Below are 25,902 nucleotides of genomic sequence, written 5' to 3'. Positions count from 1 at the left end.
TACCGCCCCCAAGCCGATGACCACTACACTAATGGCCGCTGCTCACGCCAATGGGCGCCGCCCTTGCCAATGTTCTACAAAATCGCCACCATCAACCGCCCTGGCCCCCCTGCCGCTAATTCGCATCTCAGTCCAATGTCACCACCACCAATGCAGCCTGCCTATCATATTATGTCCATGGCTCCCTGGAGTTGTGGCCTAGTTTGACAACACGGAAGTGGGAAGTGCAGGCAGTAGCGGCGGCCAGGGACTGGCTGCTGCCAGGGCCAGATTAAGCCTTGTGGGGGCCATGGGGCAACTAAAATTGGTGCAGCCTCTGTCTTGCTGTGTATACCATGCCCCTGCATAATACTAATAATAAAAAAATAAAAAATAAACATGACAGCCATGATTTGTAGTGTACATTGGGGCAGTGTGACCAGGGAGGGTGGCCTCTGAGCAGGCATATGCCATCTTGAAGTGCCAGGCCAGCTGAAGCACCCCATCACAGCTGCTGTCATTGCAATGGGCAGGGGAGGGCAAAGTGTGCACACACACTGAAATAAACAATGAAAGATAGTGTAATAAGATATTTATAATCGAATATAGAATGATGCCCCACCAGTGCTTCCAAATTAAATACATTTAAATAAATTGCACACACCCCCAAACCCCCCCACAGCATCTACCACCACTCCAGCACCCCATGGGGCTTGGCACTTACTAGAACGTTGGTTGCCCCTGGCTTTGCTGCAACATTGAACAGCGACAAATACCGGGCAGCCACTCTCTTCACGCCTGCTCTCCCTACACAGAGCACACACTGTTTCCCGGGTGCCGGCTCCTCAGTTGCGCTTTCACATGCTCAGGTCGGGGGTCGCGCATTTCAAATGATGACCGCGAGCAGACCAGCGAGTCGAGGTCTCAGTGGAGGAGCTCCGCCGCTAATGTGCACATCGCCCGGCGCCTCCACAGACTGCGGCAAGGACAGATGGTACTGTGGAGGAAGTGCCCCCTTCAGGTATCCGGCAGTTCCGTCTCTGTCCCCACACAACCTACTTAAAATCCGGCACTGGTGCTGCAGCCGGAGTCTGGTGCTGGAGCCGGATTCCCACCTATCCGGTGTCTATGAGGCTGGGGGACGGGCAGTGGCATTTTAATATAATCTAAGTAATATAATTTGTACACACTCCCGCCCCGCTGCCCAATCACTTTAACAGACTCAGTGACAGGGGCGTGCTTGCATACGGACTGACAGCACGCCCCTGTCAAAGCGGCACTTCTAGAGGTGCCGCTTATAGGATTTTTTTTAATGGGCTATTAGTGCCCGCTGCTTAGCCACGCCCCCCCTAAGCCCCCCCCCCCGCTCCCAGACCTTCTTCATTGACAGCGGGAGGCACCGGGATTGGTGCCTCCAAAATACGCTTAAAACTGTTTTTAGTAGGCAAGGATTTAATAAAATAATACAAAGGCTAAAGTTTATACTTATGACACAGAATATGTGTCATAAGTATCTTCTTTGTATTATTTTACTCATTAATGACAGGGGAGGCACTGCCTCCCCTGCCTCCCCTGACTGCACGTCCCTGATATATATAGTAGTATAGTGCAGCATTTTGGTGACCACCAGTATATAGTTGTACAGTACAGTAGGCCATTGCTGTACCTTGCAGCTCCGTGTCACTGCAAGTATCCATATCTGTGCTGCATTGTTGTGAGCAGTATATATAGTAGTACAGTGCAGCATTTTTGTGACCAACAGTATGTAGTTGTACAGTACAGTACAGTAGTCCATTGCTGTATCTTGCAGCTCCGTGTCACTTCAAGTATCCATATCTGTGCTGTATTGTTGTGAGCAGTATATTAGTAGTACAGTGCAACATTTTGGTGACCAACAGTAAATAGTTGTACAGTACAGTAGTCCATTGCTGTATCTTGCAGCTCCATGTCACTTCAAGTATCCATATCTGTGCTGCATTGTTGTGAGCAGTATATATACTAGTACAGTGCAGCATTTTGGTGAGCAACAGTATATAGTTGTACATTACAGTAGTCCATTGCTGTATCTTGCAGCTCCATGTCACTTCAAGTATCCATATCTGTGCTGCATTGTTGTGAGCAGTATATATATAGTAGTACAGTGCAGCATTTTGGTGACCACCAGTATATAATTGTACAGTACAGTAGGCCATTGCTGTATCTTGCAGCTCCGTGTCACTGCAAGTTACCATATCTGTGCTGCATTGTTTTGAGCAGTATATATATAGTAGTACAGTGCAGCATTTTGGTGACCAACAGTATATAGTTGTACAGTACAGTAGTCCATTGCTGTATCTTGCAGCTCCGTGTCACTTCAAGTATCCATATCTGTGCTGCATTGTTGTGAGCAGTATATAGTAGTACAGTGCAGCATTTTGGTGAGCAACAGTATATAGTTGTACATTACAGTAGTCCATTGCTGTATCTTGCAGCTCCATGTCACTTCAAGTATCCATATCTGTGCTGCATTGTTGTGAGCAGTATATATATAGTACAGTGCAGCATTTTGGTGACAACCAGTATATAGTTGTACAGTACAGTAGGCCATTGCTGTATCTTGCTGCTCCGTGTCACTGCAAGTATCCATATCTGTGCTGCATTGTTGTGAGCAGTATATATAGTAGTACAGTGCAGCATTTTGGTGACCAACAGTATATAGTTGTACATTACAGTAGGCCATTGCTGTATCTTGCACCTCCGTGTCATTCAAGTATCCATATCTGTGCTGCATTGTTGTGAGCAGTATATAGTACTACAGTGCAGTAGGCCATTGCTATTGATATAATAATATTACTGGCATAATTCCACACATTAAAATATGGAGAACAAAAATGTGGATGGTAAAACAGGGAAAGATCAAGATCCACTTCCACCTAGTGCTGAAGCTGCTGCCACTAGTCATGGCAGAGATGATGAAATGCCATCAACGTCGTCTGCCAAGGCCGATGCCCAATGTCATAGTAGAGAGCGTGTAAAATCCAAAAAACAAAAGTTCAGTAAAATGAACCAAAAATCTAAATTAAAAGCGTCTGAGGAGAAGCGTAAACTTGCCAATGTGCCATTTACGACACGGAGTGGCAAGGAACAGCTGAGGCCCTGGCCTGCGTTCATGGCTAGTGGTTCAGCTTCACATGAGGATGGAAGCACTCATCCTCCTGCTAGAAAAAAGAAAGGACTTAAGCTGGCAAAAGCACAGCATAGAACTGTGCGTTCTTCTAAATCACAAATCCCCAAGGAGAGTCCAATTGTGTCGGTTGCAATGCCTGACCTTCCCAACACTGGACAGGAAGAGCTTGCGCCTTCCACCATTTGCACGCCCCCTGCAAGTGCTGGAAGGAGCACCCGCAGTCCAGTTCCTGATAGTCAAATTGAAGATGTCAGTGTTGAAGTACACCAGGATGAGGATATGGGTGTTGCTGGCGCTGAGGAGGAAATTGACAAGGAGGAATCTGATGGTGAGGTGGTTTTTTTAAGTCAGGCACCCGGGGAGACACCTGTTGTCCATGGGACGAATATGGCCATTGACATGCCTGGTCAAAATACCAAAAAATCACATCTTCAGTATGGAATTATTTCAACAGAAATGCAGACAACAGGTGTCAAGCCGTGTGTTGCCTTTGTCACGCTGTAATAAGTAGGGGTAAGGACGTTAACCACCTAGGAACACCCTCCCTTATACGTCACCTGGACCGCATTCATCAGAAGTCAGTGACAAGTTCAAAAACTTTGGATGACAGTGGAAGCAGTCCACTGACCACTAAATCCCTTCCTCTTGTAACCAAGCTCCTGAAAACCACACCACCAACTCCCTCAGTGTCAATTTCCTCCTTAGACAGGAAAGCCAATAGACCTGCAGGCCAAGTCACTGGCAAGTCTGTCGAGTCCTCTCCTGACTGGGATTCCTCCTATGGATCCTTGAGTGTAACGTCTACTGCTGCTGGCGCTGCTGTTGTTGCTGCTGGGAGTCGATCATCATCCCAGAGGGGAAGTCGGAAGACCACTTGTACTACTTCCAGTAAGCAATTGACTGTCCAACAGTCCTTTGTGAGGAAGATTAAATATAACAGCAGTCATCCTGTTGCAAAGCGGATTACTCAGGCCTTGGCAGCTGTGTTGGTGTTAGATGTGCGTCCGGTATCTGGCGTTAGTTCACAGGGACTTAGAGAATTTCTTGAGGTAGTGTGTCCCCGGTACCAAATACCATCTAGGTTCCACTTCTCTAGGCAGGCGATACCGAGAATGTACACAGACGTCAGAAAAAGAGTCACCAGTGTCCTAAAAAATGCAGTTGTACCCAATGTCCACTTAATGACAGACATGTGAACAAGTGGAGCAGGGCAGACTCAGGACTATATGACTGTGACAGCCCAATGGGTAGATGTATTGCCTCCCTCAGCAAGAACAGCAGCGGCAGCACCAGTAGCAGCATCTCGCAAACGCCAACTCGTTCCTAGGCAGGCTACACTTTGTATCACCGCTTTCCATAAGAGGCACACAGCTGACAACCTCTTACGGAAACTGAGGAACATCATCGCAGATTGGCTTACCCCAGTTGGACTATCCTGGAGATTTGTGACTTCGGACAACGCCACAAATATTGTGCGTGCATTACATGTGGGAAAATCCCAGCACGTCCCATGTTTTGCACATACCTTGAATTTGGTGGTGCAGAATTTTTAAAAAAATGACAGGGGTGTGCAAGAGATGCTGTCGGTGGCCCAAAGAATTGCGGGCCACTTTCGGCATTCAGCCACTGCGTGCCGAAGACTGGAGCACCAGCAAACACTCCTGAACCTTCCCCGCCATCAGCTGAAGCAAGAGGTGGTAACGAGGTGGAATTCAACCCTCTATATGCTTCAGAGGATGGAGGAGCAGCAAAAGGCCATTCAAGTCTATACATCTGCCGATATAGACAAAGGAGGGGGAATGCACCTGACTCAAGCACAGTGGAGAATGATTTCAACGTTGTGCAAGGTTCTGCAACCCTTTGAACTTACCACACGTGAAGTCAGTTCAGACACTGCCAGCCTGAGTCAGGTCATTCCCCTCATCAGGCTTTTGCAGAAGCAGCTGGAGAGATTGAAGGAGGAGCTAAAACAGAGCGACTCCGCTAGGCATGTGGGACTTGTGGATGGAGCCCTTCATTCACTTAACCAGGATTCATGGGTGGTCAATCTGTTGAAATCAGAGCACTACATTTTGGCCACCGTGCTCAATCCTAGGTTTAAAGCCTTCGTTGTATCTCTCTTTCCAGCAGACACAAGTTTGCACATGTTCAAAGACCTGCTGGTGAGACACTTGTCAAGTCAAGCGAAACGTGACCCTCCAACAACTCCTCCTTCACATTCTTCCGCAACTGGGGCTGCGAGGATAAGGATCAGATTTCCAAAACCACCCGCTGGCAGGGATGCAGGGCAGTCTGGAGCGATAATTGACATCTGGTCCGGACTGAAGGACCTGCCAACGATTACTGACATGTCGTCTACTGTCACTGCATATGATTCTCTCAACATTGATAGAATGGTGGAGGATTATATGAGTGACCGCATCCAAGTAGGCACGTCACACAGTCCGTACGTATACTGGCAGGAAAAAGAGGCAATTTGGAGGCCCTTGCACAAACTGGCTTTATTCTACCTAAGTTGCCCTCCCTCCAGTGTGTACTCCGAAAGAGTGTTTAGTGCAGCCGGTCACCTTGTCAGCGATCGGCGTATGAGGTTACTTTCACAAAATGTGAAGAAGACGATGTTCATCAAAATGAATTGTAATCAATTCCTCCGTGGAAACATTCACCAGCAATTGCCTCCAGAAAGTACACAGGGACCTGAGATGGTGGATTCCAGTGGGAACGAATTAATACTCTGTGAGGAGGGGGATGTACACAGTGAAAGGGGTGAGGAATCGGAGGATGATGATGAGGTCGACATCTTGCCTCTGTAGAGCCAGTTTGAGTAAGGAGAGATTGATTGCTTCTTTTTTAGGTGGGGGCCCAAACCAACCAGTCATTTCAGCCACAGTCGTGTGGCAGACCCTGTCGCTAAAATGATGGGTTTGTTAAAGTGTGCATGTCCTATTTATACAACATAAGGGTGGGTGGGAGGGCCCAAGGACAATTCCATCTTGCACTTATTTTTTTTATTTATTTATCTTTGCATCATGTGATGTTTGGGGCCAATTTTTATAAGTGCCATCCTGTCTGACACTGCAGTGCCACTCCTAGATGGGCCAGGTGTTTGTGCCGCCGTCTTGGTTCGCTTAGCTTAGTCATCCAGCGACCTACTTTTAGGACTAAAAATAATATTGTGAGGTGCGAGGTGTTCAGAATAGACTGGAAATGAGTGGAAATTATGGTTATTGAGGTTAATAATACTATAGGATCAAAATTACCCCAAAATTCTATGATTTAAGCTGTTTTTGAGGGTTTTTAAAAAAAAAAAACACCTGAATCCAAAACACACCTGAATCCGACAAAATTTTTTAAGGGAGGTTTTGCAAAAACGTGTCCGAATACAAAACACGGCCGTGGAACCGAATCCAAAACCAAAACCCGAAAAATGTCCGATGCACATCTCTAATAAATATATATATATATATATATATATATATATATACTGTATATGGTATGTCTATTAGATGAAATGAGTGAGCTCACCTTAATTAGGAATAAACTGTCAGGTTGTTTCATATTATGAAGTTCTTCAGGAGGAAAATGTGTAATCTGGGAAAGCTTCTATTAATGTAAGAGAAATTGGTAAATGGTGAAATTCATTGTTCCCCCCGGGGCCACATGATGTTTAGCTAAACAGCGGAATCCCAAGCGAGATGATGAGGCAGTTAATGATACAGGGCACGTCAGGGAATTACAGACAGGTACAGAGCATATAAATGTATGGGATTAATGCTAGTTAGAATTCTGTGCAAGAGCCCAGAGCTGCATAGAACACACCCATGTGTAAGTATGTACTGTATAGCTGTATAACATTACAATTGTGGACTGCGGCATATTACATTGCTTCTAAGTGGACTTCAGGAGCCTGGCTCGTGGCTCGAAGCTTGTGGCCTGTTCTATGTCATCCATTGCAAATATTATTATTCTTTTTAAAGGAATCTCTGTATGGTGTTCTTTAAATTACACATGAATGCAGAATATTACTAACCTGAGATCAGGTGATCCGCCTGATCCAATAGGAAATCCAGATGTCAGGTTCAAGAGTGCTCACTCCTGCTATCAGCGTGGTACTGTGGACAATGTACTGCATGTACGGACCAGTGGCTGCCCCTGCAGGAGTTGGGAGAGTCCACCGGCCAGCCATGGTCCAGGGAAGATCTCTCCCGGCTTCTATGCTGGCAGGAGGGAGCACTGCTGAGGACATCGGTGAATAGAGTAAGTGCAGGGACGTGCAGTCAGGGGAGGCAGGAGGGAGCACTGCTGAGGACATCGGTGAATAGAGTAAGTGCAGGGACGTGCAGTCAGGGGAGGCAGGAGGGAGTACTGCTGAGGACATCGGTGAATAGAGTAAGTGCAGGGACGTGCAGTCAGGGGAGGCAGGAGGGAGCACTGCTGAGGACATCGGTGAATAGAGTAAGTGCAGGGACGTGCAGTCAGGGGAGGCAGGAGGGAGCACTGCTGAGGACATTGGTGAATAGAGTAAGTGCAGGAACATGCAGTCAGGGGAGGCAGGAGGGAGCACTGCTGAGGACATCGGTGAATAGAGTAAGTGCAGGAACATGCAGTCAGGGGAGGTAGGAGGGAGCACTGCTGAGGACATTGGTGAATAGAGTAAGTGCAGGGACGTGCAGTCAGGGGAGGCAGGAGGGAGCACTGCTGAGGACATCGGTGAATAGAGTAAGTGCAGGGACGTGCAGTCAGGGGAGGCAGGAGGGAGTACTGCTGAGGACATCGGTGAATAGAGTAAGTGCAGGGACGTGCAGTCAGGGGAGGCAGGAGGGAGCACTGCTGAGGACATCGGTGAATAGAGTAAGTGCAGGGACGTGCAGTCAGGGGAGGCAGGAGGGAGCACTGCTGAGGACATTGGTGAAAAGAGTAAGTGCAGGAACATGCAGTCAGGGGAGGCAGGAGGGAGCACTGCTGAGGACATCGGTGAATAGAGTAAGTGCAGGAACATGCAGTCAGGGGAGGTAGGAGGGAGCACTGCTGAGGACATCGGTGAATAGAGTAAGTGCAGGGACGTGCAGTCAGGGGAGGCAGGAGGGAGCACTGCTGAGGATATTGGTGAATAGAGTAAGTGCAGGGACGTGCAGTCAGGGGAGGCAGGAGGGAGCACTGCTGAGGACACTGGTGAATAGAGTAAGTGCAGGGACGTGCAGTCAGGGGAGGCAGGAGGGAGCACTGCTGAGGACATTGGTGAATAGAGTAAGTGCAGGGACGTGCAGTCAGGGGAGGCAGGAGGGAGCACTGCTGAGGACATCGGTGAATAGAGTAAGTGCAGGGACGTGCAGTCAGGGGAGGCAGGAGGGAGTACTGCTGAGGACATCGGTGAATAGAGTAAGTGCAGGGACGTGCAGTCAGGGGAGGCAGGAGGGAGCACTGCTGAGGACATCGGTGAATAGAGTAAGTGCAGGGACGTGCAGTCAGGGGAGGCAGGAGGGAGCACTGCTGAGGACATCGGTGAATAGAGTAAGTGCAGGGACGTGCAGTCAGGGGAGGCAGGAGGGAGCACTGCTGAGGACATTGGTGAATAGAGTAAGTGCAGGAACATGCAGTCAGGGGAGGTAGGAGGGAGCACTGCTGAGGACATTGGTGAATAGAGTAAGTGCAGGGACGTGCAGTCAGGGGAGGCAGGAGGGAGCACTGCTGAGGACATCGGTGAATAGAGTAAGTGCAGGGACGTGCAGTCAGGGGAGGCAGGAGGGAGTACTGCTGAGGACATCGGTGAATAGAGTAAGTGCAGGGACGTGCAGTCAGGGGAGGCAGGAGGGAGCACTGCTGAGGACATCGGTGAATAGAGTAAGTGCAGGGACGTGCAGTCAGGGGAGGCAGGAGGGAGCACTGCTGAGGACATTGGTGAATAGAGTAAGTGCAGGAACATGCAGTCAGGGGAGGCAGGAGGGAGCACTGCTGAGGACATCGGTGAATAGAGTAAGTGCAGGAACATGCAGTCAGGGGAGGTAGGAGGGAGCACTGCTGAGGACATCGGTGAATAGAGTAAGTGCAGGGACGTGCAGTCAGGGGAGGCAGGAGGGAGCACTGCTGAGGATATTGGTGAATAGAGTAAGTGCAGGGACGTGCAGTCAGGGGAGGCAGGAGGGAGCACTGCTGAGGACACTGGTGAATAGAGTAAGTGCAGGGACGTGCAGTCAGGGGAGGCAGGAGGGAGCACTGCTGAGGACATTGGTGAATAGAGTAAGTGCAGGGACGTGCAGTCAGGGGAGGCAGGAGGGAGCACTGCTGAGGACATCGGTGAATAGAGTAAGTGCAGGGACGTGCAGTCAGGGGAGGCAGGAGGGAGTACTGCTGAGGACATCGGTGAATAGAGTAAGTGCAGGGACGTGCAGTCAGGGGAGGCAGGAGGGAGCACTGCTGAGGACATCGGTGAATAGAGTAAGTGCAGGGACGTGCAGTCAGGGGAGGCAGGAGGGAGCACTGCTGAGGACATTGGTGAATAGAGTAAGTGCAGGAACATGCAGTCAGGGGAGGCAGGAGGGAGCACTGCTGAGGACATCGGTGAATAGAGTAAGTGCAGGAACATGCAGTCAGGGGAGGTAGGAGGGAGCACTGCTGAGGACATCGGTGAATAGAGTAAGTGCAGGGACGTGCAGTCAGGGGAGGCAGGAGGGAGCACTGCTGAGGACATCGGTGAATAGAGTAAGTGCAGGGACGTGCAGTCAGGGGAGGCAGGAGGGAGCACTGCTGAGGATATTGGTGAATAGAGTAAGTGCAGGGACGTGCAGTCAGGGGAGGCAGGAGGGAGCACTGCTGAGGACACTGGTGAATAGAGTAAGTGCAGGGACGTGCAGTCAGGGGAGGCAGGAGGGAGCACTGCTGAGGATATTGGTGAATAGAGTAAGTGCTGCCCGACGGCGGATACGGCCGACGAGCGACCCGGCGGCGGGGGGCAGTGAAGGGGGGAGTGAAGTTTCTTCACTTCCCCCGTCACGCGGCTGCATTGAAGTGCAGGCAAATATGGACGAGATCGTCCATATAGGCCTGCATGCACAGCCGACGGGAGACCAGCGATGAACGAGCGCGGGGCCGCGCATCGTTCATCGCTGGAGTCTCCACACTGAAAGATATGAACGAGTTCTCGTTCATTTATGAAGGAGGTCGTTCATATCTTTCAAACAAATCGGCCAGTGTGTAGGGCCTATAAGTAGTGTTCTGCATTTCTGTCTAACGATCTAGAAAGTGAAAAATCACCTTATTGAACTATACTGCAACAGTTTTATTTGGGCCTTATTTAGGTTTGTTAGCAAGCCAAAAAAGTAAGCAATTGGGCAAACCAAGGCCCTCATTCCGAGTTGTTCGCTCGGTAATTTTCTTTGCATCGCAGCGATTTTCCGCTAACTGCGCATGCGCAATGTTCGCACTGCGACTGCGCCAAGTAAATTTGCTATACAGTTAGGTATTTTACTCACGGCATTACGAGGTTTTTTCTTCGTTCTGGTGATCGGAGTGTGATTGACAGGAAGTGGGTGTTTCTGGGCGGAAACTGGCCGTTTTATGGGAGTGTGTGAAAAAACGCTACCATTTCTGGGAAAAACGCGGGAGTGTCTGAAGAAACGGGGGAGTGTCTGAAGAAACAGAGGAGTGTCTGGGCGAACGCTGGGTGTATTTGTGACGTCAAACCAGGAACGACACTGACTGAACTGATCGCAGATGCCGAGTAAGTCTGGAGCTACTCAGAAACTGCTAAGAAGTGTCTATTCGCAATTCTGCTAATCTTTCGTTCGCAATTTTACTATGCTAAGATTCACTCCCAGTAGGCGGCGGCTTAGCGTGTGCAAAGCTGCTAAAAGCAGCTTGCAAGCGAACAACTCGGAATGACCACCCATGTGCACTGCAGGCGGGGCAGATGTAACATGTGCAGAGAGAGTTGGATTTGGGTGGGGTGTGTTCAAATGAAATCTAAATTGCAGTGTAAAAATAAAGCAGCCAGTATTTACCCAGCACAGAAACAATATAACCCACCCAAATCTAACTCTCTCTGCACATGTTACATCTGCCCCACCTGCAGTGCACGTGGTTTTGCCCAATTGCTAACTTTTTTGTTTTGCTAACGTGAATAACCCCCTTTATCTGTTAGAATGACTTATAATGTGAGAAAATATGTTTGAACAGTTTAATAAATTGGTCGCTGCATACCGTCCTCTTTACCAAAGTCTTATGACGCCCCCATTGTTCCATTTTTTATTTTATTTATAAATTCAGGCCACACAAATAACCTGAAATGGGACAGAGGTAATTAGAGTTCCTACTCATAGGGGGGAAGTGATAAGCAATCGGTAGGAGCTCTTAATTGCCTGCTGCAATAGAAAAGGTTTTATAATACAGGTTGAGTATCCCATATCCAAATATTCCGAAATACGGACTTTTTTGAGTGAGAGTGAGATAGTGAAATCTTTGTTTTTTGATGGTTCAATGTACACAAACTTTGTTTAATATACAAAGTTATTAATAATATTGTATTAAATGACCTTCAGGCTGTGTATATAAGGTGTATATGAAACATAAATGAATTGTGTGAATGTACACACACTTTGTTTAATGCACAAAGTTATAAAAAATATTGTATTAAATGACCTTCAGGCTGTGTGTATAAGGTGTATATGTAACATAAATGTATTCTGTGCTTAGATTTAGGTCCTATCACCATGATATCTCATTATGGTATGCAATTATTCCAAAATACGGAAAAATCCCATATCCAAAATACCTCTGGTCCCAAGCATTTTGGATAAGGGATACTCAACCTGTATAACATTTGTCTGTTTGATTTTGAAAATAAACTCTGGACTGAGTCCCTGGATTACAGGAAGGTGATCCGGTCCTGTCACTCAGGAAACCCCTGATGTGCCTGTACCAAAAGGAACCTGTGAGTGGAATTCTATTCCATTTAGTGTGGTGGTCTGTATACAAAAGATACTGTATACATGTCTGACCACAACTGGGGGGCAGTGAGTTCTGTGTTTAGGGAGGAGGGGGGGGACAATTACAAGTTACAGTGTTATTTGGTTTTTTTTTTTCAAAGCGTGATTATACCTGTTACAGTATAGTTTATGCATCTGCTTTTTGGAGTGACCCCTATGTATCAGAGGGGATAATTCATCTTGGATCTCTCCTGCGATCATATGTGCAGTTTCCCGATTATTGGGAAACTGCGCACACGTAAGACCTGTATCAGCGCGTGTGCAGAATGAGTCCTGCAATCGCACTGCAGCACTGCGATCGCCTGTGCCTGATTGACAGGCACAGGTATTTGGGGGGGGAGGGGGACGGCGGCGGGGGAGGCTGGCATTGCTGAAAACAAGGACGTGTCGCCCCTATTTTCCGAGTGGTGGCGTGACCAAGGACTGCATCATGCACACAGTTTCCTTGACCTCTGAAAGCCGCCCTGTGACAGGTAGTCTGAGTACGCTCAGGCTTACTCCGTCTGCCATTGGGGATGAACATCATGATGGATGGTTGCAATGTTCATCCCGGTGTGCGATTGCAGTATTGCTATCACAGTTGTAGAAAGAAGGGGCAATGCAATCCATACTGAGCTAGGCCCGGAGTGTATAGGCAGCATTGTATGTCTGCACCATTAGATACACAATGTTGTATTTGTATATATTCAGATTGTATCATCAGAGCCATTCCCCCACATTGGTTATAATGGTCCCTATGGTGCATTTTCATTTAAGATTTCTCGTGGCCACTTATATGGAACAAGTTGTGAGTAGAACACAACACATGAGCCAGCCTTGGAAAGTATCAGTGTCTTTATATATAAATGTACAGCAGATGTTACGTCATTTATGCCCTTATTGCAGGTAATATCTATCCCCGGCAGCAATGCTTATCAGTGAGAGAACTGGTATAATAGTTACCGGTGGTCTGTTCCGGACGGCAGAGACTCTGAGATCCCAGCAGTCAGTGTCACGCCCACAGGAAGGTGTACTGCAGTAGGGAGCCGCGAGTGCCAGGGTCTCCCGGGTGTCTGTGTGCAGCTGCTTGGCCTGCCCTATGTCACAGTCCTCCGGAACCTGCTATGAGGCTGAAGCAGTGGCTGATCAGTGTCTGAGGCTGGACCATGGCAGCGCCATTGATGGAAAGTGCTGCAGTCCACTTCATAGACACCGTGACTAGGCTGCAATGGAGAGCAGTGTACTGGCTCCACCGATGGAAGTCCCATTGCAAGTGCGTAAGTAAAGCAAAATAAGTAACTTTGTGTCTGGAACAAACCATGTTGCCATGCACAGGGAGCAAACGCATTCCATTTTTTTCTGTGCAGGGTAAATACTGGCTGTTTTTGCATGTAGCCCACAAATGCTAGACAGCTTTATTTTTACACTCAAATTTAGATTTTAGTTTTAACACACTACACCCAAATCTAACCATCTCTGCACATGTTACATCTGCCCCACCTGCAGTGCGACATGGTTTTGGCCAGTTGCTTGCTTTTTTGCTTTACTTACACACATGACTTATTATGTACAGTCTACTATTTCTCAGCAGATACCTTATCATCATTTTACATATGACTGGCTGTGACATTTTTAGTCTGTCTCATTGATTGTAAAGTATATGTGGAGGAAAAGAAAAATGATTAACCAAGTTCAATTATTTATTTCAGAAATCTGTTACCATGCTCTGTGCTCCGTTCAGCTAATTGCGCCCCCAGCTTTTCAGTCTTGCCGTCTGTCTCATCAGTCTTACCACCTGTCTCGTCAGTCTTGCCACCTGTCTCATCAGTCTTGCCACCTGTCTCGTCAGTCTTGCCACCTGTCTCATCAGTCTTGCCACCTGTCTCATCAGTCTACCTGTCTCGTCAGTCTTACCACCTGTCTCGTCAGTCTTACCACCTGTCTCGTCAGTCTTACCACCTGTCTCATCAGTCTTGCCACCTGTCTCATCAGTCTTACCACCTGTCTTATCAGTCTTGCCACCTATCTCGTCAGTCTTGCCACCTGTCTTATCAGTCTTACCACCTGTTTCGTCAGTCTTGCTGTCTGTCTCATCAGTCTTACCACCTGTCTTGTCAGTCTTGCCGTCTGTCTCGTCAGTCTTGCCACCTGTCTCGTCAGTCTTGCCACCTGTCTCATCAGTCTTGCCACCTGTCTCATCAGTCTACCTGTCTCATCAGTCTTACCACCTGTCTCGTCAGTCTTACCACCTGTCTCGTCAGTCTTACCACCTGTCTCGTCAGTCTTACCACCTGTCTCGTCAGTCTTACCACCTGTCTCATCAGTCTTGCCACCTGTCTCATCAGTCTTACCACCTGTCTTATCAGTCTTGCCACCTGTCTCGTCAGTCTTGCCACCTGTCTTATCAGTCTTACCACCTGTTTCGTCAGTCTTGCTGTCTGTCTCATCAGTCTTACCACCTGTCTTGTCAGTCTTGCCGTCTGTCTCGTCAGTCTTGCCGTCTGTCTCGGCAGTTATTGCTGTGGCTGTTCCAGGCTTTATAGTATTTCTGCAGGATTCATCATCGGATCTGTGGGAGGACTGTGGTATTACTACACCGCTCTACTCCTGGTTGTTGTAGCAACAATCAATGCTCTTGTTACCGGACTCTGCTGAACTCCGTTCTCACTTATTTATACATATTTCTAAGGTAAGACTTTAAAAAAAAAGAAAAATAACCTTATGTAATTCTAGCCACATCAGCTCTGACAATATCCTTGTCAACTCCAGGGGTACAGAGGGGGTCAGCAATTACTATTACACAGGAGTCTGATTTTGCAAGGCCGACCCAATTGCACCAGATAATGTAAGAGAGCAAATCCTGATAACAATGGTCCAGATTTATAGAAGCTTGGAGAGATAAAATGGAGAGAGATAAAGTAGTTGTTTTCAGCTCACCATACAGTACATGCAGGGACGGAAGGGATTCTGTAACATCCTTCCAGCCCAGAGAATAACAGTACAACACCTGTGTATGTCATATATACACAAGTCTCAGCTAGGGACAACCATTTACACAGCAACAGTACATTTTGTACATACAGTAATTGTTTCTTTCTCGGTAACATTGCTCATTTTTCCCTGTTGCAAATACAGTAGAATCAATGCACAGTTGGCCCAATTGCGATTCAATTGCAGGTGTAAAATGTATTGGGTTTTTCATATATTACCTGTTATCTGTAACAAACGTGGCTCACCCACATGCGATTGTCTTAGAAGTGGAACCGCAGTTCAGAATTGGTTGAATCAGGATAAATAATGGAAACAAATGTTAGAGCCAATGAAGAGTGCATTAGAACCATTGGCCCATTTTGTTAAGGATTGCGTTGTGATATTTAATTAATATACACTATTATTATTATTATTATTATTACATTTTATTTATAAGGCGCCACATGTGTTTCGCAGCGCCGTACAAAGGACAGTACAGGGAGATAAAACATAGCATTACAGTAAATAAATAACAGAAATAGAGTACAGGTAACAGAGCACCACACATTCTCAAGACATAATACAGCTAAGATGTAAGTATTGAGGGAGTGATCATCGTACTACTAGAGGCTGGTGGCCATAGATGGAGATGAGCCTTTACTAGCAGGATAAAGATGGTCGTTGAGTAGGGGAGAGCTGTGAGTGAAATGTGTTGAGACGAGGGCTTAGATAACAAGAGGAAAGATGGCCCTGCTCTGAAGAGCTAACAATCTAATGGGGAGGGGCGACAGACAGATGACAAGAGGTGCAGGCAAGTGGGAGGTAGCCTGATGGCAGTATGCAAGCAAAGCTGACATGTTCACGGCAGGGGGGTGCAGGCACGGCTTCAGCACTGGGTTATGCATTGGGAGGGTATGCTTTGATGAATAGGTGGGTTTTTAGTGCCCGTTTGAAGCTTTGCAAGGTTGGGGAGAGTCTAATGGAGCGGGGGAGTGCGTTCCACTGAAGGGGTGCAGCACGGGCAAAATCCTGAACTCGTGCATGGGAAGTAATGACCAGGGCGGTGGAGAGGCGACGGTCATTAGTCGACCCTAGGGGGCGGGAGGGAGTATGAAGGGAAAGGAGGTTGGAGATGTAGGGAGCAGTGGAATTAGAGATGGCCTTGTATGTGAGGGTGAGGAGTTTGAAGAGGATTCTGTAGGGGAATGGGAGCCAGTGTAGATTTTGTTGAAGGGGAGTGGCAGATGTGGTGCGGCGGGAGAGGAAGATAAGCCTAGCTGCGGAGTTCAGGACAGATTGGAGGGGAGCAAGATGGGAGAAAGCGAGTGAGGACATTGCAGTAGTCAAGTCGTGAGATGACCAGTGAGTGGATGATGAGTTTAGTTGCACTCTGGGTGAGATATGGCCTGATACGAGCAATGTTACGTAGCTGGACACGACAGGATTGTGCCAGAGCTTGGATGTGGGGTGCAAAGGAGAGGGAGTTGTCAAGAGTGACGCCCAGGCAGTGGAGTTGGGGAATGGGGGAGATGGTGGTGTTGTCAACAATGATGGAGATATTGGTCGGGGGTTTTGCTCTGGATGGGGGGAAGATGATGAGTTCCGTTTTGTCCATGTTGAGCTTTAGATAGCGTTCAGACATCCAGGAGGAGATTGCAGAGAGGCAGCTGGAAACCTGAGAGAGGACAGAGGGGGACAGATCAGGAGATGAGAGGTAGAGTTGTGTGTCATCAGCATAGCGGTGGTATTGAAGGCCAAATGAGTTAATGAGCGCACCCAGGGAAGAGGTATACAGGGAGAACAGAAGGGGTCCAAGGACAGAACCCTGAGGGACACCAACAGGAAGGATGGAAGGGTGTGAGGTGGTGCTGGAGGCAGACACAGAGAAGGAGCGGTTAGTGAGGTAAGAAGAAAACCAGTCAAGGACAGTGCTAGAGAGGCCAGCGTTTTGGAGTGTGCCGAGGAGGAGAGGATGATCTACGGTGTCAAAGGCAGCAGAGAGGTAAAGAAGGATGGGCAGAGAGAAGTAGCCCCTGGATTTGGCCGAAAGCAGGTCATTGGTGACTTTCACCAGGGCAGTCTCAGTTGAGTGGAGTGGGCGAAAGCCAGATTGTAGTGGATCGAGGATGGAGTTGTCAGAGAGGTAGCTTGTGAGACGGCTGTAGACTAGTCGTTCAAGTAATTTGGAGGTGAAAGGGAGAAGAAAGATGGGGCGGTAGTTAGTGGGTGATGAGGGGTCGAGGTTGGGTTTTTTGAGAATAGGCGAGACCAGAGCATGTTTGAATGGTGAGGGGAAGATGTCGGTGGAGAGGGACAGGTTAAAGAGGTGAGCAAGGTGGGAGCAGGCCGTGGGGGAGAGGGAGCGAAGAAGACGGGAGGGAAGGGGGTCCAGGGGGCAGGTGGTGGGGGGGAAAGATAAGATGAGGGAGTGGACTTCCTTTTCTGAAGTGGGATGGAAGGAGGACAGGGTGGGATAGATGGAGGGGAGGGATAAAGGGGGCAGGGGGGTAGCAGAGGGGTGACGGCGGGAGATGTCGTGTCGGATATCCTCAATTTTGGAGATGAAGAAGGAGGCAAAGTCAGTGGCAGAGAGGGAGGATGGGAGGGGAGGAGGAGGGGGGCAAAGGAGAGTGTTGAAAGTTTCAAAGAGAATGCGTGGACAGGAGGACTGAGAAGAGATGAGTGCTTGGAAAAAGGATTGCTTGGCGAGGGAAAGAGCAGAGCTGTAGGAGGAGAGAATAAACTTGAAATGGAGGAAGTCCGGCAGAGAGTGAGATTTCCTCCAGGAGCGTTCAGCGGAGCGTGAGCATTTTTGTAAGAAACGTGTTAGTTTGGTGTGCCAGGGTTGGGGTGTGGAGCGGCGGAGGGAGACAGAGGAGAGGGGGGCCACAGAGTCGAGAGCAGCGGTTAGGGAAGAGTTATAGAAGGTGGCTGCCTGGTTGGGACAAGTCATAGTGGAAAGAGGAGAGAGGAAAGTCTCGAGGGAGGACATGAAAGTGGGGTTGAGAGACCCAAGATTGCATCTGGTGGTGGTGGGTCTGGGCGTGGAGAGGAGGAGGGAGGATGAGATGGTGAAAGAAAGCAGATGGTGGTCAGAGAGAGGGAAGGAAGAGTTTGAGAAATCAGAGAGATCACATCGGTGGGTGAAGACAAGGTCGAGGGAGTGGCCGAGATTGTGAGTAGGGGTGGAGGTCCATTGAGAAAGTCCAAAGGAGGTGAAAAGGGCGAGAAGATAAGTGGAATCGGCATTAGTGATGTCAATAGGGATGTTAAAGTCACCGAGGATGACAGAGGGGAGGTCGGAGGAGAGAAAGTGGGGAAGCCAGGCAGCAAAGTTGTCAAGGAAAGGTGAAAAGTGGCCAGGGGGGCAGTAGATCACTGCCACAAGGAGGTGAATGGGGTAGAAGAGGCGGATAGTGTGGACCTCGAAGGTGGAGAAGGTGAGAGAGGGCTCAGGTGGGATGACACGAAAGGTGCAGTTAGGGGAGAGAAGGACGCCCACGCCTCCACCCTGGCGACCATCAGTTCTGACTGTGTGGGTGAAGGAGAGGCCTCCGTAGGAGAGGGCAGCAGGGGAGGTGGTGTCAGAGGAGGAGAGCCAGGTTTCAGTGATGGCGAGAAGGTTAAAAGAGTGGGAGATGAAGAGTTCGTGGATAATTGGAAGCTTGTTGCAGATTGATCTAGCATTCCAGAGTGCACAGGAGAAAGGAAGGGAGGGGACAGGGGAGATAGGGATAAGGTTGGCTGGGTTCTGAGTGTTTGTGGGTGATTTTGAATTTGAGGGGTGAGACCTGGCAGTGAGGATTGGTATGTGACAGGATCGAGGAGCCATCATTTGGTACAGTAGTGTTCAGGGAAATAGAATGGTGTAGGTGTAATATAGAATGAACAAGGAGAATGTGGGGTGTAATGGAAGCAAAAGTCAGTGCAAACAGAATTTTAAGAAATAATGTTAGGAACGGAAAGGCTGAGATGGATACACAGTGGTTGTAGATTGTGTAAATGAGAGTGTGAGCAATGTGTGAAAGCAGTAGGGCTGCTACTTAATCAGACAGGTTGTTCAGTATCCAGGCTGTGCAGGCTGCAGGCATTACTGGTAAATTCTGTGGCTTTTGCTGTATTCACAAATACTGTACGATGCGGTAGTTGTGGCTTCCGGACTACATCAGTTGTTTTCAGCATTGTTATTGCATAGGAAAGTAAAAACAGAGGGGGGATGTATCAATCCTTGAAGAGAGATAGAGTGCAGACAGATAAAGGATCAGTTTCTGTAATTATTTTCAAACTCAGCCTGTAAGATGACCGTTAGAAGCTGGTTAGTACTTTATCTCTTTCCACATTATCTCTTTCTAAGGTTTGATACATACGGGTCTATTTACTAAGCTTTGGACGGAGATAAAGTGGATGGAGATAATGTACCAGCCAACCAGCTTTTGTCATTTTTCAAACACAGCCTGTACCACGATAGTTAGGAGCTGATTGGCTGGTACTTTTCTCCATCTACTTTATCTCTGTTCAAGATTTAGTAAATAGACCCCATATATGTCTACATACATCTATCCTCTGTGTGTTACAAGTCACGTTACATATAACGCGTGAGTGCAGTGTGACTTGATAGCACTGAGCGTCTTTTCTTCCAACTTTCCATCAACATGCGTCCTATTCGCAAAGTGATGTGACTATGACGCACAAGCAGCTTATGCTATGATATGTGGCCTGCCTATATCCTGTGTGTGACTGCGGCTGCATGCAATAGGCTACAGTGGGTTACATTTTCAGCGCCTGTGACACTGTAACATAGCATTTTGTATGCAGATACAGCCGCAGTCGCACACAGAATTAGGCATACCACATATTTTAATCAGCATAAGGCGTTTGTGCGTCCTGTTCACATGACTTTTTAACGGAAAAAGTCACCCAAAAAGGCCCTCCGCGCTACCAAGTTTTGCAAAAGCGCGGCATTACTAGGGGGGCTGTTTGATGTGCAAGGTAGCTAGATAAACTGTATGTGGACACATCTGTACATCTCCACCAAAGACTATTATCATCTCAAACTTACCTAATACTGTACGTGCAGGGCCATGGAGAGCAGCGCCAGGCCCCTGTACTGCATGGCGGTATGATCAAAATAGGGGGCGTGACCACATTCCTATCTAAATCAAGTTAATTGCACGGAGCTGTTCGATAGGGGAGATCTTACCTTGCTTGATCTGGGAAGTGGGTTCCTCCTCAACTGGCGAATGTGTAGTAGAGAGCAAAGACTCCAGCCCAGTTACCTAAAGCATGGTCTGCAGACTGGTAATGTACCCAACCGTTCTCACGTGACTCCTTTTAGGACTCTTATCATGTAAGCTAGTGAACTCTGTTTCATTTCCTTTTTATTATTGTCCTTGAAACTAATACAATATAAACTGTATGTCCATGTTTCTAATTTTTTTCTGTAACCAAACCTTGGAAATATATATATATATATATATATATATATATATATTCTAGCATATTCTCTGTGTTTCTGGTTGAACTTGCAAGCCTGTTAGACCCAATGCTACATATCTATGTGCAATTGAGTGTGACATTTTAATCTTTATGTGGAGAATGTAAAGACTGGTAACTTCATTGTGGTAGTGACAATATGTTTTTCTTGTGTGAGTGACTGAAGTGCTCAACCACCATGACCCAGCTGTATCTGGTTGCAATGAAATCAATGGAGTCCTTACATTTTTTGCACAAATATTAATATTTCACACCTAATTACAAATGGACACTGTATGTAGCATTAGGCCTAACAGGCTTGCAAGTTTATCAAGAAACATGGAGAATATGCTAGATTAAATGTATTTAATACAAAAAATATTTCCAAGGTTTGGTTACAGAAAAAAGATTAAAAACATGGACATACAGATTATATTGTATTAGTTTCAAGAAAAAAGAAGTGGGAAAAACAGAATTCACAAACTTACATGATGTGTTAGGGCTCTGTCATGAAAGGAGTCACATGAGTAAAGGTTTGAACCATTACCAGTCTGCAGACCATCTTTTAGGTAATGGACACATTATCTTAGTTGGCTCAGTAATTTTTTCTCCCAGCAGCTGCTCCAGGGACCCCATCTTTAAATGTATCTCTTTTAGGGGGTAATTCCAAGTTAATCGCAGCAGGATTTTTGTTAGCAGTTGGGCAAAGCCATGTGCACTGCAGGGGAGACAGATATAACATGTGCAAAAAGAGTTAGATTTGGGTGGGTTATTTTGTTTCTGTCCAGGGTAAATACTGTCTGCTTTATTTTTACACTGCAAATTAGATTGCAGATTGAACACACCACACCCAAATCTAACTCTCTCTGCACATGTTAAATCTGCCTCCCCTGCAGTGCACATGGTTTTGCCCAACTGCTAACAAAAATCCTGCGATCAACTTGGAATTACCCCCTTAGTACCAGATGGTTAATAAATGAGTCACTTGCTACTAGGTAACTGTCTCTCAATAGACAGGGGAATTGGGACAGCCCAGATGGACACAAAATTCTTTTAGAGGTGAGCCAATGAATCTTGGGACATCTCACCTAAGCTCAATTATAACCACTTTGAGATTTGTATTTCATTAACTTTCCTTAAAAGAATGTCTCCTGGTATGAGATCATTATCTCACTTCCTTTACTTAAAGAAGCCCATTAGCTATTTATTATTCAGCCTGCAAATAGGTCACATATGGGACACAGCATGTCAGCCATTTTGAATACAATTGTTTTATACATACAGAGAACATGAAATGTCATTTCTGGAAATTACTTCTGAGTCTAACTGCTACACCTCCCACTGAAGATAGACATGGTAGACATAGTGATTATCTATCACATTGTCTCCTGTGCCCCTGCTTCCATGTTATTATTTTGTCAGGACAGACCATCAGCATTCCAATGTTCTGCAGCCTTGCGTTGTTGAAGTGTAAAATTGTACTGTTGCAAAGTAAGGTTCCACTTTAAAAGTTATGGAAGGGACAGGTCCTTTTTTAACAGCCTGGGCCCCCATTTTCTCCCAGTAAACCCCACTTTTGGTACATCCGTGGCATCTCTATATGTATATACATTATTGTAAACCTCAACATATTCCTTTTCTGGCTCAGCCTCAAGGAAAGGTTGACGGGCCGTCCCCCTCAGAGACTTTAAGGTAATGTCTGCCTGGTTCTCTCTTTGAAAGACTCCACCCTTCTGATGTGGCTGACGGACTTTCATCCTGGTAGGATCATTCTGTTGCACCACTTGAAAGGTTTCACTTCTTGTCACTTGGTCTTTCTATGGAGGGGGGAGGGGGGTTTCAACTTTAGGTGTGTCTGTGTTTGTGATAGTGGGTCTGCTGTTGCTAGTCCACTGCCCACTGCCCCTGACACATCCCCAACCAGCCTTTCAGAGGTTAGGAGAGAGGAGTATTTCTGTGCCGCTCTTACCAGATCCCCACTAGCTATGTATTTGTACACCCTTGGTCACTCTCACACCCTGGCACATGTAAGTTGGCATGAACACTTTTCATCACATCCACAGAACTTTCATCCTGATTAGAGATAAGCATACACATTTCTATCTGATTAGACGCCAAACTGTGGATTTTCAATGGGATATTTCTTCCATAACAGAAACCTTATCATCATCGGTACATTTATTTGTACAGTTTCCCTTGAGCCACTTGGGTTATCTGGGGGAAAACAGGGTTAGCAGGTATCATTGCACCAGTAATGACATCACCCTCATTTACATACAGTATGTGGCATGCATCCTCCCCAGATCAGTACCAAGTACAACATTCGTAGGCAAATGAGAAGGTCTCCCACCTCCCAGATGCCTTTTCCTGAGCCCCAATTCAAATACTCTCCCTCACAATATGATCACAGAGCATTTCAGGTGCTTTATACAGTGTCACATCATTGCAGGATTCAGCATTATCACATATACAGTACCTGGGATGAGTCACATGGTTCAGCAGAACTAGAGATAGCAGGAACAAAATTTGCAGGAACATATTTGGATATTAATTGGCCAAAGTCAGTCCTCACTAGCACACTTGTGCAGATACTCTCACACACTCCCGTCTCTCTCACAAGTATAGTCTTTTCCCTGGTTATGTCCTTGTTATAATCAGCCTCCTCCAGTAACAAATCATGGGCATCTTGTGGCAGTACACTGCTAGCACCATCAGCTTTCCCCAGCAGAGTAAACTGGGCCTCCGGATGCCATATCTCAGTAACATTTTCCACATTGACAGTAGCTGGTGGTGGCATCCTTTTCTTGTGGGACCTCCCTATAAGCCGGGTGGTTGCTTCTCCAGCTGGTGAAAGAAGCTGTTGCAGGCAGTGCCTTTTGGCATCCACCCGGCGATACTGGTCTTGCCAGAATGTGGTATCGCGTTCCCCCCCGTTCATATGCCTCTTCTTGAGCAACCGTAAAACTCTTCTTTAGACATTCAACCTGTTCTACTAGACCCACATCATACCTGGAAAAAGATCCTCCAAGCTATACTGGCTGAAAGCATTGCCCATGTCCTCCTGTGTCCAGGTGAGCTTTGCTTTCACTGTGCAACTTCAGGCCCCTCCAGGAATCCCACATACAGGAATTTAGTACCCGCTCTTTCCCTTTCAAATCACAAGTAGGAAGTTTAATACAAATGTATTATATGATTGTTGATCACCAGAGGGCAGAAGTTTGGGAGTAGTTTTAATAAAAACAAAACATTTACGTTTCTTCTTTCAACAGAGAACAAACAGTGGTTTTGGACTTTGAGAAATGGTTAACTCCACCGATTCCAACAGCAACATTACTGCACGCATCAATACGTCTACACATCTTATAAAAATAAGTTGCTTTGCAGTGATGCTCACCTTGTTCTGCATCTTCTTGTACTTCATGGCCATTATACTGAATGCCTTCTTTACCGTTCCTCATGTCCGGGAGAACCCTCGCTATATGCTGTTTATCCACATGCTTGTCAATGATCTGGCATATCTAGCTGTTTCATTTTTTCTCTCTATGTCTGTTATGTACATGGTATACATGCCTGTGCCGATATGCTACACAGTTGTCACCTTCTCCACATGTGCATTTAGGATTACTCCATACAATTTGGCGGCCATGTCATTGGAACGCTACGCAGCCATTTGCCATCCATTAAGACATGCAGAATTGTGCACTGCGCAGAGATCTAGTATTGCTATCGCTATCATGTGGACAGTGGGGTTTATTCCACAACTCGCCGATCTTATTGCATTTTGTTTTACTGTGGAGAAACGCGTCTTCTCACTCAGTATCATCTGCAACTGGCCACTATTAATAGTGAATGAGGTACAGGTGGTCTTAAGAACAGTAACCATAGTAATTAGCTATATCATGGTTGGATTGATAATCAGCTACACGTACATCAAAGTTATACTGGTGGCTCGGAGGATTGCTTCTGGGAAATCTGCGTCTAAGGCTGGAAAAACTGTCCTTCTCCACGCGTTTCAGCTCATGTTATGCATTCTGTCTTTATCTTCTACATATACGGACAAATATTTGTCACCATATTTTTACTACACGCCATTAGTCAACTTCTTCCTGCTTATGTGTATTCCCAGATTTATAAGTCCACTGATTTATGGAATTAGGGATGAAGTGCTTGGTAAACATATGAGACATGCATGCTCATAATAAAGGTCCTTATCTTGTAAATCCCAAATTGCTTTCTAACAAATATTTAAAATGCCCGCTCTAATTTATACTGCGGACACGAGGCGCATCTTAGTACCATATATGATAAAAGTGCACTGTATGTCGCAAAACACTACATCCCTTAAGAGAAAACAATACACCCACACATTATCTGCGTTCCAAAGCTCATTGATGCATATATTTGTTATTAAAAGGATATGTATTCAATATATCACAATGTACAGTATACATATAGTTACATGGTTACAATTTATACAGTAAGCAGTTAATACAAACTAAATCACATACAGTTACAGGCCAGCATACAATACCATCTCTTTCTCATATAAAGTCTTCCCTCCATATCACTCTTTCTCTCTCTGTAAAATCATGCAGGCACTGGTCTGGCAGCACCTCCATCATCATCATCTGGGACAAAACAGCAACTCACTCTCTAAGTCCTAGAAACTGCCTATATCACTCAGTGGGAGTTTTCAGTCTGTTGGTTTCGATCTCCTTCTATTGGTCCAGAGGCCAGACATCTCAAGAACTCAACGGCTCATTGGTGAGAGTGAGTGCTTTTGTCCTGTGTTGCTGGCACATGTGTCTGCCCCCAGGGCCATGTTGTGGAACTATTTTCAAGTCTTCAAAAGATCTTTTGTCCACTTTAGAATTTTGGCTCATATTCCTTCATATAATCATATCTACTTGTTGCAATGAGCTACAACGTAATAACAGGCATCAGATTGATATACACATTAATCTGGTTGCTTTAATACCAAATACGACATGTCCATCTTGCTTCGTTCCAATAATACACATACATGACGTTATTCCATTATATAATTTTAAATCATTATGATGTCTGGCACTTGATATGTTATAATTATGTACTGTATGAAATATGTGTTGAATCTATCTCTGTGGCATGTCTGTATAAATGTGTATGTTACCATATATTGCTGTGCTCGCCGCGCGTATTTGCAAGCTTAGCGACTCATATGTGTGGAGTCTGTATGTTCTCTCTATGTAATATTTTTGACTTCAACAGTCTATAAAATGATAAAGAATACATTTGTTGAGACATGTTATATAGGTGTAAAATATATATACAACATAACATTGATGATATAAAATTGACCTATTGTTTTGCTTT

The 25,902-nt window shown here is 46.4% G+C and overlaps 1 protein-coding gene across 1 annotated transcript; it reads left to right on the top strand.

Annotated features, from left to right (window-relative positions):
* Positions 1–23,823: 23,823 nt before the first annotated feature.
* Positions 23,824–25,664, top strand: LOC135050471 (odorant receptor 131-2-like). The gene has a single exon (XM_063956963.1). It carries the CDS (start codon positions 23,847–23,849, stop codon positions 24,744–24,746), a length of 900 nt encoding a protein of 299 aa, XP_063813033.1. The 5' UTR covers positions 23,824–23,846; the 3' UTR covers positions 24,747–25,664.
* Positions 25,665–25,902: the final 238 nt, after the last annotated feature.

Source organism: Pseudophryne corroboree, chromosome 2 (genome assembly GCF_028390025.1).
Source record: "Pseudophryne corroboree isolate aPseCor3 chromosome 2, aPseCor3.hap2, whole genome shotgun sequence".
Taxonomy (NCBI): Eukaryota; Metazoa; Chordata; class Amphibia; order Anura; family Myobatrachidae; genus Pseudophryne; species Pseudophryne corroboree.
This window is presented reverse-complemented; position numbering and strand designations above follow the sequence as displayed.

Excerpts from the sequence above, each read along its gene's own strand:
- LOC135050471 (XM_063956963.1), top strand. The coding sequence starts at position 23,847 with ATGGTTAACTCCACCGATTCCAACAGCAACATTACTGCACGCATCAAT.